This window comes from Sinohyriopsis cumingii, chromosome 14 (assembly GCF_028554795.1).
Source record: "Sinohyriopsis cumingii isolate HCF-2022 chromosome 14, ASM2855479v2, whole genome shotgun sequence".
NCBI lineage: Eukaryota > Metazoa > Mollusca > Bivalvia > Unionida > Unionidae > Sinohyriopsis > Sinohyriopsis cumingii.
This window is the reverse complement of record NC_142974.1, coordinates 6,476,469-6,493,745: the sequence shown is the minus strand read 5'-3', so window position 1 is coordinate 6,493,745 and position 17,277 is coordinate 6,476,469. Positions and strand designations below refer to the sequence as shown.

Sequence of the window (17,277 nt, the reverse complement as noted above, 5' to 3'; positions counted from 1 at the left end):
ATGGTCCCGCATATAATATAGTCCATGATATAGCATGGTCCCTTATATAATACCATCCATAACATGGTCTAAAATATGACACAGTTCTTGACATCACATGGTCTCTGATATAACATAGTCCCATATATAACAAGTTCCTGATATAACACGATCATAATCATGGATTCCATCGTATTTCTCCAAAGAATCTTTTCCAGTAATAGGATGACCTCACTTATACTGTGGTTCATTTTTTTATTGCTTCCTTGAACAGTGATATAGTGAGGGACTACTGTATGTACTAAGGTACAGGTAATTATGGTTACTGTTGTAAACCCTAAAAACTCTGAATGACTTTCATGTAACTTGCTAACTGGTAACTTACCCTTGGCTAAAAGTTCTAGATCATGCTTATCATCATCTACGTCATGAAGCAAGGAATACCGATGTCTTTTCTTAGACCTGAATCTACATCGGCACCTGCAAAAAGTATAGGAAGGAATAACATAATCATGACCAAGTCACACTGTTTGGGGCAGGCTACCAAATGTTATCAGTATTTCTATTTTAAATGGTCTCCTTTACACAACTTCTATATAATTTATATTATTCAACCTGTAGCTGTAATATTTCTTTTGAGGTTGACTGATATTTTAAAAAATACTTTTTTTCAAAATCAACATTTGTTTACTGAAATATGCAAGCTTTTTCCTGATCAATCTCTTCCTCCTCTCTTTCTTTCATTTTCTAATCCACTTTCCAATCTCCTATTCTCTCATTCTTATTCATGCGAAACAGTCATTACATTTTTATACTTTTTGTCTATGATTAAATTTAAACTGTTTGTATGTGACATGATTATGTATAAGATTTTAAAGGAGACCTGAATGCTACACACCAAAAATGGGAATCTTAATTTGTTAGACATTGCATATGAACTATTTAGACATTTCATATAAACTATATAGACATAGACATTTCATATAACTATTTAGACATTTCATATAACTATTTAGATATTTCATACAACTATTTAGACATTTCATATAACTATTTAGACATTTCGTATGAACTATATAGACCAGATGCACAGTCATTCACCAAATCAGGAGACATGGCTATTTCATTACCACCAAAATGTGACCTTTATCTAACCAGCCATGTGACATTTAATTAGTAAAAGATTGATTTAGATGCTGACATTAGCAGGGCAACAATCTGCATAATAGTCAAGGAGAGTACCAAAATAATTAGCTTTTCATTTTGCAACGTTGTTTAAATGATGTGACATCTATCTTTATTTTCCTCAAAATGTTTTGTCCGTGCTGATGTTTAGTACTAACTTGCATATCAAAATCTTCCAAGAAATGCCACAACTTGTATTTTCTAATTGTTTTCCACACAAAAGATGTGAGGACCTTTTCAGAAATAAATAAAGAATCAAGTGTCTTCATTTTGTGTAGAAATCTGGACAACAACCAAAACCATTTGAAAAGTCTTGTACATTCAATACACATGTATTTAGATGTCCTTTAGGGACTCCAGGTGACTAAGTGGTCTATGGCACTTGCCTTTACAGATCACCACATATACTGGCCACCATGCATTGAAAAATGGCATTAAACCATTCAAAATCAAACCAAATTTTAGTGTGATTTTATTACATTTACCAATTTGTCATGGAGTGTAGTATTTATTGTCCACCAATTGTAGCCCAGCATTTAAATCACAGTGTAAGTTTGACAGTAGGACAATTAGTAATTGACCATTTCAGAACCCATTAGGGAAAGATGTAATTTTTAATCTCACATGGAGCATTATAATTAACAGACTCAAGTGTTGCAAAGCAATCAACAGCACAAGTTTAATAAACTGATTGATAACTGTGCATCAATTATATTTATTGCTGAAAAATATAGAAATGTGGGAAAATTAAATATATTTGAGAGAACTGGTGTGCCCTTTTCGTGAACCATTTTAACGTTATGAAATTTACATCGTGTGGGTGTCAGTGTATTCCCTAGAGGTGCAACACTGAGAGGGAAAAATCCATTTGATGTCAGAACGGGGGTTCAGAATGAGTAAAAAAGCACACTGGGGGTCAAATTAAAAAAAAAACTGGGTCTTTGAAGCACAAATGAGAGTAAATCGAAACAGTGGGGTGTTATGCTGAATTGTGTATTTCTACATGAAGAATTTTCTTATTTTATAACTGCATACAATCACAAAAGATACTGAAAAATTGTTTATATTCATCACTCAATTTAACTAGTCTACATGTGTAACTTTCACTGAATGATTTTGAACTGGAATTTACAATAAGCATTATTATGTGCTCAGTGTGCTGTATTACATTACTCTCATGTTCTAAAGATTGTAGAGGTGTTGATTTGTCTTTTTTTTCTGATCTGACAAACTTTAATGTTTGAAAAGAACCATCAACTCTAACATTTTGCATCATATAACGTCTACAACATGCACTGTTAGGCATTTCACTTAACTTGTGGCACCATTTTATTTAAAAGTATAGACTGGTCCACTAACTAACTAGCTTATCAACATACTGAATTTGTGAAGCAAAGTTCAAATTTGAAGAAACCCCATAATTGCTTGGAAATGGGTCGGAAACAGTTGCTATAAATAGCAAATAAAGAAGATACTCTTATGTTATTCTTATGCAGAAGTCACCCTTTCAAGAATACTATATGGGTGGAATTAAAGAGATGATAATACAAATGTCAAAAACACCTTTTATTTTCCCTTTTTTATTTTATTTTTACTGTACCAAAAAAAGCACAATCCATATAGTTACACGCAAGTGAAAACTTAATTTAGATTAAAAAAAAGCATATGATTACGCCAAAAGCATAATGATTGGCATGAACATAACCTTACCTTTTCCTCTTATAGAAGCAGACGCATGCCCAAATGGTTCCGGACAAGGCTATCACAATTAAAAAGCTTATTATCACAACATACAATATACTCCAATCTGAAAAGACAAATAGCAAAAATGTCATGATTTCAAGAAAGAATCTGATATCGAACAAAAATAAAGGCTAAAGAAAAATGTGAAATAGAGTAGGAATGTACATGTTTGTTATACATTCAGCCTTATTTACACATCACATAGTGGGTACTGTCATCTGTTTTAGATGAATGTTAAATTGTTTGAAGTTACATTTCAACTGTTACCAAATAGGTTTTGTGCCACCTAGCAAAAGGATTTCTCTTTGGTACACTCTGAATACAACAATCTAATAAGGACACATCAAAATAACCATTTAACAATTTCATGAGGAAATAATCATGAATAAAGAAGACATTAGGTTTATTAGTAAATGAACACACCTGTCCATTTCAATGCCAAGCGTTGAATTAATGAACTGAGAATAATCTGTGTGTGTTTGATTTGGATTTTTAAATGTAGCTTTAACAATTTTTCAGTCATATTGCTTCGATGTCTGCAGAAAAGTGTGCATGTGGTAGCTGACCCATCTATAACAAGAGTCCTAAGTAAGTCTGACATCTCTCATCTGGCAGACATCGGCCTATAACAGCAAATGCAGTAGCTGTTGCCCAAGAAATCTGGCCAGTAAATACTTTCCATTGAAAATTCTCCACTGCTGATGACTCCATATGCTGTGGTTTCTATAGTTTGTTTCTTCATCCATATCTGACCAAGCTTCAGCAACATTCATCCAGTATTTGAAAGGCAACAATGCAGTGCTTTATATTGAGGTTGGTAACAATCTGATCAGCATTTTAAAACATAAAATTGCGCAAATATTCTCTACATTTAGTAATAGTACTTGTATTTGGTAGCAGAATGGTAGCTTTTGTGTAAATCTGAAAGGTGTTCAGGTCAGGATATATTCGGATAAATCTGGACAAATTTGTTGAGCAGTTATTTTCAAGCAATAATTGTTTTCTAGTTTTAGTAACTACAGCCATATTTGATAGCAGATTGGTAATATTTGCACAAATGTGAATTGTCTTTGTGCAAGGACGCTTTCTGTCTTGTCTTGAATGAATTTTATTTAGTGATTTTTTTGGAAGTATTATAAAGATTATTAATTTTAGTAATTATAGCAATATGTGACTGCTCATCAGCATCATTTGTAAAAACTTGAACGATCTTCATGCCAAGATGCTTTCTGTCATGTTTTGTCAGATTCTATTCAATGGTTTTGTAGAAGTCACTTCACAAATGTCTAGTTTTAGACACTGCAGTCATATTTGATGGTGATGTGGTTCAGAATCATCTATTCAAACCTGAAACATATTCATGCAGGGATGCTTTCAGTCAAGCATGGTTAAATAGTATTCAGCAATTTTTGAAAAGAAAGGCATTTTGTACATTTAGTAACAGCAGACACATCTCAAGGTGGATCAGTATAATTTGTACAAACTTGAAATGTCTTCATGCCAGGATGCTTTCTTTTGAATTAAACCATATTCTGCTCTGTAGTCTTTGAGATGTTAATTGGATTTTCTTTCTTTAGTAATAGTTGCCATATGTGATGGCCAATTGGCATTATTTGCATACATCTGAAAGGTCTTCATGCAAGTATGCTTCCTCCAACATCTGATAAAATTATGTTTAGCCATTTCTGGAAAGGAAGTCATTACCAAGTTTCTCTATATTTGGTCATTGTGGCCATATTTAATGACAGATTGGCTTTATTTGTGCAAATGTGAAAGGCTCTTATGCCAGACTGCTCTATGCCAAGTAGGGTAAAATTTTGGTCAGGAGGTATATGAAAATAGCAATTGCTGGTGGACAGTAGATCAGTGTCAAGTATAAGCTTCAAGAGCCTTCAAGCCATGACGTTTTCTCTCAAATGTGATTCAAAGGTTTTATTAACATATTTTTCTATTTTTTGTAATGGTGTCCATATTTGATGGCAGTTAGGCATCACTTATGTCAGGATGTTCCATGCCAAGTTCAGCTGAAATTGGTCTGGCACATTTAAGATGATGAAAATAAAAACTGTTGATTTCCTGCTGAGTCAAGAAACTGGAGAAGTGACAAAAATTCATGGACTTTAAGGCACAATTGTTAATTTTCAACCATATTCAAAACCTTGTATAAACCATGTAAAAGGGTGAAAACAGAAATGCATCATTTCTGGTTACCTGATCACACATTCAAAGATTCCACATGATCTTATCATACAGAAAAAAAATCTCTGATGGACTGACCAATTTTCTGATAAATAAACATTACTAAAAAGCTCCACTCACTTGTCAGGCCCTAAAGAACACAAATCTAACCTTGTGTCCACTTACCACAATTACTCTCCCCTTCAATGAGGTAGAGGAAGAAATTTTCCATCCAAAATGCTGCACATACACAATACTTGCTTTTTAGGTCACAATGACCATGGTTAGAACAATTGTTCTGACACACTGAAAAAAAAGAAAAAAGGAAAAGTAAAAAATGAATAAAACCTCCAAAATAAGAATAACTAAAAAATCTGTTCAAAGCGTATGCTCACTGCATTGCAGAAAATAAATGAAATTGATGGACTGAATTGAACTGATGGATTGAACTGAATTGACGGATTGAACTGAACTGATGGATTGAACTGACATGATGGTTTGAATCGAATTGATGGATTGAACTGAACTGATGGAATGAACTGAACTGATGGACTGAACTGAACTGAACTCATATATTCAACTGAACTGATGGATTGAATTGAACTGATGGATTGAATTAAACTGATAGACTGAATTGATTTGATAGACTGAACTGAACTGAAGGATTGAATCAAATTGATGGATTGAATTGAATTGACTGATTGAACTGAATTGAAAGAATGATTTGAATTGATGGAATGAACTGAATTGACTGAATTGACTTGATGGATTTAACTGAATTGAATGAATTGAATTGATGAATTGAATGGATTGATTGAACTGAATTGATGGATTAAACTGGATTGATTGAATTGAATTGATAGACTGAACTGAATTGATGGATTGAATCAAATTGACTGATTAAACTGAATTGATTTATTGAACTGAATTGATTGACTGAACTGAATTGATGGATTAAACAGGATTGATTGAATTGATGGATTGAATTGATAGACTGAACTGAACTGATGGATTGAATCAAATTTACTGATTGAACTGAATTGATGGATTGAACTGAATTGATGGATTAAACTGGAATGATTGAATTGAATTGATGGATTGAATTGAACTGATGGTTTGTGGTTTATTGGGAATGGTCTAAATGTAGGATTGGCAGGTAAAGATGATTTAATTGCATCAGAGAGTTTCATCATCAAGATTTGCAAAACACTTTCCTGAAATTTAAAGAATAATTTTTAATTCAATTAAATTCAAGAGTTGGATCACACACAAACACACAAATGGGGCCCCGAGTAGCAGAATGGTCTAATGTGCTCACCGTCCCAGATCACTACCATCTCACCTCTGTGTGAGTTCGAGTCTCAGGCTCGGCTAATGTGGGTACGTGAGAAAGCTTGCCAGTAGCATCTCATGGGTCAGTGGTTCTTCCCGTGGTTTTCCGGGTTCTTCCTCCACCAGTTATACTGGCCGTCATGTATAGCCTATCTTGTGCTAAAAATGGCATTAAACCCCACAACAACAACAAAAACAACAGTAACACACACACGCACATGTAGCGCATCAGTATGTGGCAATTCAAAACTTAGATTTTCATAATTTCAAATCAAGAATGAAATTATCATGTATAATGCAGCAAAATAAAAAATTAACTTTGTGTAATTATTTCAATACCTAATAAAAAATAAATATTTCTTTTGCATCACCATCCTTAGATTATTTATGAGGTAGCAAGTTAATTGTTTAGAATTATCTGCAAATAAATTTATAAACAAAGGCATGGTTTTAACAGGAAAGAAAATTTTGACAGTAAATTAGGTGTCATTAAGAATACTTACCTGATCACATTAACGTTAGGAATATCATCTTTTCTACCTATATGAAATATACAAAGTGCAATAAGTCTTACTGATTACCTCCCCATGCCACCACTAAGTGTCACTAGCCTTCTGGCAGAGCAAAATTCCATCAAAGATGTTCGCATATCGGGGTGGCTGGAAGAGTTTTGAAGTAACATGATTCGGTAAGTATTCTTGAAGAAACAGAATTTACAAAAATATTTGCTTTTTCTTCTCTGAATACAATCCCCAATCAGTATAACATCAGGGGAATAGGTAATGGGAGGAAGGAATGTTACACTTCCTCTCTATACCTTAGATATCTTTGTAAGAAGAAAAATGACTTGATTCCCCAGGTGAACGATAACCATTCTCCTACTTAACGTGGTGCTCAACAGTTTTGTAATTTGCATAGGGTCTAACTTTAAAAAAAATAAAAATTCCCAGGTTCTTCTCAATGGTCATCCTGGCTGTTTGAAAATGAACTTCTATAATTTAAATACTGTTAAAAGAACTTTTAATTCCCTTTATTATGGTGCATGATTCAATGGCTTTATTTGGGTTATAGATTATACAGCATGGCCTTGACCTATCAAAACACTTCTCTTCTTGGACATTTTCACTTCCAAGACTACAAAGGTAAAATGATTTTAAAAAAGTGAGCTGACATTTTACAATTGATTCAATGCACTTTCAGAAGATGGCATGCATACCCTGGCAAATTTATATTTTCCTCATTTTAATATCTGCTAAATGTGACCCTGGATTTGCATCGTGTACCAATGTGCATGGCTGTCATGAGTGAGTGAGCGAGTGAGTGATTGATCACGGCGCATGATTCCTGTGCATCATGAGTATTAAAATCACTTCCCCGCCAAACTAACAAAAAAGCTTCAGGCATTCCTACTCTAGGTTGGAGATGGACAACACCTTGAGCAGTGCGAGTTGTGAAGAGCACTGGTCTTTCATGCAAGTGCAAGTGAAAGACAAGGGATTCTATATAATTTGGAAAAATTATACCGTTCGATTCTGGTAAGGGATAATTAGTTTTTCTGTGATAAAATTATAAATGCCAGTGGGTGGGTTGTATACTGTGTATTGTATTTGTGTCGGGTATATTCTCTATTGTATTTGTCTTGTATTCTAAGTATGCATTTTGTATTGTTTTAGGTTTACCTTGTACTATTCATAAATCCCACAATCGATGAGCTAGTCTTATTATTTCAGCCCAAAATGAAACGATAGATAGAGAGCTCACATAAAATTAGTGAACTTTGAATTGGTTCATGCAGATATTTAGAGGATAGCCAGTTTGCTCAGGTAGTGTGTTTAGATCATTCACAATTTTCACAAGTACAACATGTAAAGAAATTTCAGTAACAGTACATGAAATATAGTATATAGCATATAAGTATGCAAACATTCTCTCCACTGGAGGGGTCCTGAGTGACCGAGTGGTCTAAAGCACTCACTACCATCTGACCTCTGTCTGTGTGGGTCTCAGCCAATGTGAGAAAGCATGTCAGTAGCTTCTTGTGGGTCAGTGGTTCTTTCTGGGGTTTTCCAGGGTTCTTCCTCCACCATTTATGCTGGCTGCCATGTATAGCCTATCGTGTGCTAAAAAATGGCATTATAACCCTACAATAGTAACAACAACTCTCCACTGTTTATGTTGCAAATGCAAACCTTCTAGAATTACATAAGTGATCCATAACTGCTACTGTGTAACATCAGGTTGAGAAGATGATTACTGAAATCTTGCCACCAAAGATTAACTGGCTGATCCAACGAAGCTAAATGGCTGTTAGTTTTAACTGGGTCTAGTGGTCACCTGGGCTGCAACCAAATGACCCACCCAATTCAATTTTTGTCTCTGTAAAGCTAAAGCTCTGCGAAAAGAGCTTCAGGAGGTTCACTCTGCATGCCAACAGCTCTTATCCACTTGAATGAGAGGCTCATAGAGATTGCTCTAATTTGATGAGCTGAATCGCCTGTTTTCATGGTGTCATGAAGAGAATGAGTCATCTGCAATTGCTTTGACTTGTCACTGTGTGCTTCAGGTAGTGTTTGAGGATGCAGAAAGGATCTTGCATGGCTGCTGCTTGCAACTTATTTACAGACAAGATGGATCATACAAATGTCTGATTACTGATGGTAGCCATTTGACTGATCGCTAATTGTGGTCATCTGTCTGATCAGTGATGAAAGCCTGTTCTAGGCTGCAAAGCCTAGTTGTGTCGTAAGGATCACTAAACAAACTGACCTGAACCGAGGATGTAACTCATTCATCCTGCATACTGGAGCTAAAGCTATCAGGAACAGGTATGAAAATAGCTTTGGCGAGGGCAGTGGTAATGGTGTGAATTTATCTGAACTGAGTCATGTTAGGACCCAAGACAAATTTCTTTTTGAAAACAGGATGAGGGATTTTGGCCCATATACAAATATGTTGGCCTGGCCAATAAGTCTACTGTGGACGTGTCAGACTTGAACGTTGATCTGAGCACCAATGCAAAACTGCTAAATTTGCATGCACTGGTATGAGGTAAGTCAACACATTGGAGCTGTCTTACATACATCAGGACTGATTTCCCGCAGCATCTGTTCTTGCAAAAGTAAAAAGCATTTATGACAGTATTTATTTCAAGGGGGTTGATGTGAAGAGGCAATTGCCCTGGAGCCCAACTTGTGGCTGATCAATCTGTTAAGATTCCCATAATTATACACAAAGAAGGCCATATGCATGGCTGTATGGATAAATGGATGGATCTGTCACTAAGATGCAAGGAATGACTAATGTGTGTATTCCCTGACCTTAACCTTCTTGCATTCCTTGCTGTCAGCACATTCACTGTACATTAATGAAACAAAACAAAAATTAATACCACAATGTATTAATAATTTGCTAAAACAAGATCCATTATTAACATAGGGAGTGAACAATAGGCAGCTTGCACGAAACTTGAATTACAACATTCATGAGTGATAGCGTGTGGTAATTTAAAAGAAGAGCAAAGTCTAAGAAGGTGACAATTCACAAAATATAAAGAAAATTAACAAAATAATCTATAATACCTGTTAGTTAGGAATATTATACAAAATAAATCGGGAATCCTTTATCGATGGTTAGAATTCACTACAACTGGCTTGGATTGATGGTAGGTATCTTGTACAATGTTGCTGTATGCAAGTCAAGAATGAACAAAGAGGAAGCAAGGGGAGATAATTGACAAGAGTTATTTCCCTTTGTTGATACGTTATAGAAAAGACATTTTTTTTTATTTTCTTTATGTAGAGCTGGATTCAGGAGATAGCCTGTTTATAGTCCTAATGCTGATGTGCTCAGGGAATTTATTCAAAGGAGAAATTTCTGCTTAATAAAGCAAAATTAATATCTGAATAAATCACACTTATTTGCAAAATATACCAATAATCATGTTTAAAAAAATACAGTTGGTAGAATGATCACTTCATTAATGTACATTATGTATTAAGGTCTTAGTGAACGTCAGCAAGTACTGCTGAAGGTTCAATGTTCTACAAATTTAAATATAAAGAACTGCAAAAATAAGGTACACCTCCTTATTATTTGTGCAAATCACTTATTACTGAACTCATTCAAGATCTGGATGATCTACGGATATATTCCAAGTTTTATCAATATCAGCAAAGAAACACAGTCTCCAGAGTAGTAAAATGCACAGCCAGTCAGATGCAAGATCATCTCATTAATATGCACAGATCCCACTCATAAATCACCCATCACAATATTGATGAAATTAACCAACTTTCCAACTTTGATCTGAATCAGATTTGTAAAAAAACCAATGCAGAGTGGTATCAAGCAAATATTGCTGAATGAATAACGGCAGACCTGTCAACCCTCACAAGACCGTCTCAGTAAAGCAGTTGAATTTTTTTCTCCATAATTAGACCAGCTTTCAGTAAGGTGAAAACAAATATCATGTACTACTATTGTAAAGTTGGAAACATATTTAAAAAGTTTGGTATTTGAAACTGATGCAGTACCAATAACTGAAAAGTTTGTAATGTTCTTAACTCTTGTACAGCAGCACAAAGCTGCTGTTACAAACCCTATGCAGCTCAAGGGCCTGTTGCTGTCTCCCAACTTGATGTAATTGTTTTAATTTTTTTCTGATTTCACATGACAGGCAGTTGTATCTCAAGTCACAAAACATACTCAAATTGACACATGGTGTTCAATTAACATAATTATATCTCTTCCTGCTTTCATTCCATTTTCATCTTGCATATTACTTGCAGGATACCATTTAAAAATGTTTTCATCATGCTGATGCTTTACATGAAAAGATATTTCCAGTTTAAAGCATCAAAGGTACTACTGCAAAGTTAGTCTGGTTCCCTAACTCCACTAAGTCTAATATGAAACCCATATCCAAATCAAGCACAGACATGCTAATTATCCTGATTTTGCCACAACCATAGTTTTTGCTTTTATTCCTTAAGTCCGTATTTTAAGAGTCATTTCATAAGACATAAAGCAAAATCGTAAGGGACTGCAGGTCTGCAATGGAGCATATCATAAGCACACTTGGCCTTATGACCAGGTGAGCTAAAAACAATAAAAAAAATTAAACCTTAAAATGGTACTCACCATAGGTATCAATATTTACAACTTTGAAATCTAATACGTAGGAATTTGACAGCAGCTTTTTCTTCAAAGTCTGAAGAGTAGTCACACCATTCCTGAGTGTTTTCGAGTCTCTCATTTTGTTGTTTGCATAGAACAAGACTTTCAAACTGAAATAAATTGACAAGACATGTTCCAAATAAAAATCTTGATAAAATCGTTGATAGTTTTAATGAACAAGGTTTAAAATAAATTACAAGCTTTTCTTCAGATCCTAGAGTAGCAATTTAAAGCATTCCTGGGTGGCTGAGTTAATCATATTTCAGCCTGCAAAATTATACATTATATAAGTACAATATTTGATATGTCAGCTTATGCATTTTTGAGTGCACACTCCTATTCTGGTTGAAACTTGTGTGAAAAATACATCATTAGGTGCAAAACACGTCAATTTTTCAAGACTATCTGACATATTTGACTGTCCATAGCAGCACTGTTTCATATCTTAAAGACAGTTTAATTACTTTATTTGTACTATATTTACCTTTTTATTATCAATAAAATCCAAACAAAATCTAGTTATTGTATTCTTCGAATTCTGTTGACTTGCATTTTAGTTCTTTGAAGAGCAATGGCATCCAAAGACTGGCAACACTGGTTAAACAAGGAGTGCAACTTTTTGTTAAGAAAACAAATATGTCTAATCACATTCTGCCTCATTTCCTTAAAGAAACTTAACTGATAGTTCAACCAAACTGCGCATTCCTTGACTACCATCGCTCTTCAACCAACTGAAATGATGGTCTACAATAGTAACACTGTACCAGAGCAAAATGAGACGTTTCTACATTTCTTGGAAATAAAGACAGCATGATTCTGCCTCCACGAGTTATACTGGCCACCATATAAACCCCAAAACAACAATCAATTATCTTCCCTCCACCTCTAAGTGGCTACCAATATACCAGACATTTACCAGGTTAAGCTAAGTAAAACAGTGAAGTGGATGGGTAAATATGGGAGTGCTTTGTAGTAATCAGGTGTTCTTGAAGAAACATAATTTATTAAAAAATTAGTTTCCATCTGTCAAATACACTTCCAGATTAATACTGAAATATCATCCAACCTAAACCATAATAACCCTTCAAGGGAAATACGGCTGAAGTCCTCTGAGGAAGGATAAATGGCTCCATCAGCAAGAAGGTAACAAGACTGATGGTCATGTGATATTGAGGTTATGCAGCATGATGTTACTTGTACTGCAGCGAAAGCTTAAACTGGTAAACATCTGGTATACTGGCAGCAACTGAGGTATGGGAAGGGGAGTTAACTGGTGCAAGTTTCTACTCTTCGTTTATATGGTATATAGAGAGGAAAGACATTTTTTGTCTTTCCACTAAGGCTGCAACTATAACACATGTAAACAGTTTATTTTAATTCACTGCACGTAAACATTTACAAATCAGTAAATGTATAAAAGAACATGCAAGTGGCTGTCACAGAGGAAGAAACTACCCTTTCCAATTAGACTTCATATTTCCAAATCACTGCTTAAGAAAATTGTTTGCTAGAATTTTTCTAGTAATTATTTTCTTTATTGTGCATCTATGATTTTTACACTGAAAAGTAACATCACTAGAAAAAAAGCAGAAGTTGTAGATCCTAGAAAAGCATCCCATGTACACATCCAGGCAGTACATCTCATTCCATTATCAATCATTTCATTATATATAGAGGATCTCAAAATGGTAATGATTTAATATTGAATTTATGAGCTTTGAGATTCTGTTTGTCAAATACTTCTTATTTTAATGGATATAGTTTAGGTGGCACTCTAGAGTTTTGCATTTTGCATAGGGTTAGATTTTTTTAAAAAGAAAAGAATTTCCCCCGTTTTCCTCATTGGTTATACAGGCTATTTCATAAACCTTGTATATCTATATATATCTTAGGTGTTGTCCAAAGAAATTTTTCCTTTTCTGTTGGTGTATGACTGATGTCTGTAATATGGGTTATAGAATAGTTTGACCTTACTCCAGGTGTGCATCTTTCAAAAAACTGCCAGCTTGGCATGGTCTTTTTCACTTCCTGGCTTCAGAGGCAAATTGTAAAACAAAAAAGACAGTTGATAACTTTGTTTACATTTTATATATTTGATAACTTATTCATTGCACTTTCAGAAACTGGTATTGTCTTGTCTGGAAAAAACTTATTTCCCTATTTTAATACCTGCTAAAGATAGTGTACTTTAGACTAATTCAGGCTGATGTTTTTAGCATATAGGAACAATCATTTTAGTTAGCTGTGTACTTAGATCATGTACAGTTTTCACAAGTACAATACTCAAAGGAATCTCAGCTACATTATATGAAGTAATATAGAGGTATACCAACATTCTATCCATTGAACATGTTGAAAATTTAAACAACTGCACCTTACACCTGCCACTTTCTAAGAAATTTACAATATCTGTAGAGAGCCCTCTCAGATGGAAAGAAGAAATAACTTCTTTCATTCAATGCACCTTTCATCTGTTGCATGTAAAAAATAGTTGCTGAAGCTTATTTAATATTTAGTAATGAGAAGTTCTATAAACAGTGATATTTAAAAGTAGATTTTTTACAAAATATAATTCAAAGAGCAAATGTACTTCCAAATTAATAGAAGACTGAACACATACAACATCATCAGACAGCATGGACATTCTTGTATGATATCACAAAGTTGACTTGGTTTAGGTTAGTCAATGCGTATACCTCTACTTTTATTAGACTGTTTCCACTACTCAGCATTCCAGTTGTTAGTCCAAGATTCCTCTGACCCTTGCCACCCCATTCTTTGATATTTCGACATTTATGTTGGGGTGTAGGGTCAGAGCGCATTCCCTATCAAAAAGTTGGAATTCACCAACACTATTTGGTGTCGGCATAGGGTAGCCGCCTTCTAGCTGACCCAACACACTTGAACGACCTTTCATCGACATATACCTGCATGAAATCAATAGGAATAGGATTTATTTTGTCAGAAATTGTAATCATAGCATTTGTTATGTCTTTAATCTGCCGATACACAAGACGAAAGCATGTCGTTGCTAAAAATTTGACCTGGATCTGGCCATTTGTATTCCAAGTCAGGTGACTAAACAACTCTCACAACCGACATCTGAATGACATTAGAGGTCATAGTCATGTGATATCAACAACATACCATTTCTAGTGTCGCTATAGGAAAACAAATCGAACAAACAAATAAAAGTAATGTAATTTTTATATAAAAATTAAAAAACAAACTTCTCACAATATTTTTTGTGAAAACAACGACAAAAATCTGTAAATGTTGCAGAAATTTGAAGAAAACTAGATTCACTACGAAAAGCACGTGTCAATGTGGTAGTCACGTGACACCAACAAAAAAACATCACTGACACATGCTGGGTACTTCTTGAAAACGGTTTTCTCCACCCTGCTGTGATACCAACAGGTTTCTGGTCATTGCTCTCAGAATAAATATGTTGAGAATTAAGTGTGCATTATATTTATTTACAAACATTAAGTGACTTCTATATAATATGTCCAAATTCTATGTACAACAACTTGGGAAATTTGTTTATTTCGATATCACGTGACTATATGACCTCTGATGTAACTGACATGTAGTCATGTGACTCGGAATGCAAATGGCCAGATCCAGATCAAATTTCAGCAACGACGTACTTTCGTCTAGTCTGTCAGCGGATTAAAGACATGACGAATGCTATGCTCACAATATTTGAGAAAACAAATCATGTTCCTATTGATTTCATACAGGTATATCTCGATGAAAGGTTGTTCAAGTGTGCTGGGTCGGCTAGAAAGTGGCTACCCCAACTAGAAAGCGGCGAATTCCAACTTTTCGATAAGGAGTGCGCTCTGACCCTACACCCCAACATAAATGTCCAAATATCAAAAAGTGGGGTGGCAAGGGTCAGAGGAAACTCGGACTATCCAGTTGTTGGATATTCATGTGATGGGATGACCATTTGGATATTCATGTGATGAAATGACCACTTGATGACCATACAGTTATATTTTTGGATTTTGGAAAAGCAGACAGACAAATTTTATTTAAAATCACAACTGCATTAAAAAAGAAGAAACATTAGCTTTCTGGAGCAGTTTTAATGCATAAAAAATGCTGTGGTTGGATAATACTGTGTCATTTGGTAGACTGGGATATGTACACATTCTTTTCTAAACAGAGGTGAGCTTATATGCTCCTATAAGTTAACATTAAAACCTTGTCATAGGGTGGGGTCCATGTTACAGCTACCCATTGACAAATACCCTTGGTTTTACTTGTAATCAGCCCATTTGGGATAAATAGGCCATAATCATTAGGCCACTTGGTCACAACAACATTGATAATAATAGTAAAATTAAAGTTCCAAAAGGCATAGTAAGGAAGATTTCCTATGTCGCAACCAATCAGTAAAGAGAATACTGTGCAATAACTTCATGGGCTTATTTGAACCAATAAGAATTGTATAAAGTGATATGTTAACATGTCATATCAAAAATATTAAACTTCAGATGCAATGTTTAAAGTGTACCAACCATGTGACAAATAAACACACACACACACACATACATACACATAACAGTATTTAACAAAATCACTACATGCCTTACAAAATTGAATCCTGTCATAAGAAGAGGTAAAAGACATTAAAAGGAAATCTAACAAGTTTGGTAAACATCGCTGCCTTACTTTTCAGGAGGACTGGATTTGATTATGGGTAGTGGATTTTATTTCCTAAAGTTAATGTGATTGGGGAACATATTCGACAAAAAAAGCACATATTTCCAAGCTCAAAAAATATATTTAAAATCCTCCACATGTGGGGATTTTTTTCTATAGGAAAGTATGAAGGGAAGAGTCTTTACTTTTATGTTACTTTTGAAAAAATCAACTATTATCCAGATTTTACCATATAAAGGTAAAGAAGATACAGAGGTTACCATATCCAAGTACAGAGGACACAGATTTTACAAAAAAACAGGAAAAGAGGATACAGACCTAACCATGTTTAAGTACAAAGGATACAGAATTTAACGTGTAGGTACAGAGGAAGCAGATTTTACCATATAAAGGTAAAGAAGATACAGAGATTACCATATACAATACAGAGGATACAGATTTAACCATGTGTAGGTACAGAGGATACAAATTTTACTATGTGTAGGTACAGAGGATACATATTTAACCATGTGTAGGTACAGAAGATACAGATTTAACCATGTGTATGTACAGAGGATACAGATTTAACCATGTGTAGGTACAAAGGATATAGATTTAACCATGTGTAGGTACAGAGGATACAGATTTTACTATGTGTAGGTACAGAGGATACATATTTAACCATGTATAGGTACAGAGGATACAGATTTTACTATGTGTAGGTACAGAGGATACAGATTTAACCATGTGTAGGTACAGAAGATACAGATTTAACCATGTGTAGGTACTGAGGATACAGATTTTACTATGTGCAGGTACAGAGGATACAGATTTGACCATGTGTAGGTACAGAGGATACAGATTTTACTATGTGTAAGTACAGAAGATAAACATTTAACCATGTGTAGGTACAGAGGATACAGATTTAACCATGTGTAGGTACAGAAGATACAGATTTAACCATGTGTAGGTACTGAGGATACAGATTTTACTATGTGCAGGTACAGAGGATACAGATTTGACCATGTG

At 34.6% G+C, this 17,277-nt stretch overlaps 1 protein-coding gene across 3 annotated transcripts in view; it reads right to left on the bottom strand.

Moving 5' to 3' along the window:
* Window positions 1-17,277, bottom strand: part of LOC149783145 (dyslexia-associated protein KIAA0319-like protein) — a 146,871-nt gene that overhangs the window by 9,332 nt on the left and 120,262 nt on the right. For all 3 annotated transcript variants that reach the window (XM_089931372.1, XM_089931370.1, XM_089931371.1), the window contains 4 exons: window positions 11,557-11,702; window positions 5,272-5,391; window positions 2,875-2,971; window positions 365-459 (listed from right to left, as the gene is read on the bottom strand). In XM_089931372.1, coding sequence (XP_089787498.1) covers window positions 365-459; window positions 2,875-2,971; window positions 5,272-5,391; window positions 11,557-11,702 — 458 coding nt within the window. The remainder of the gene's footprint in view (window positions 1-364; window positions 460-2,874; window positions 2,972-5,271; window positions 5,392-11,556; window positions 11,703-17,277) is intronic.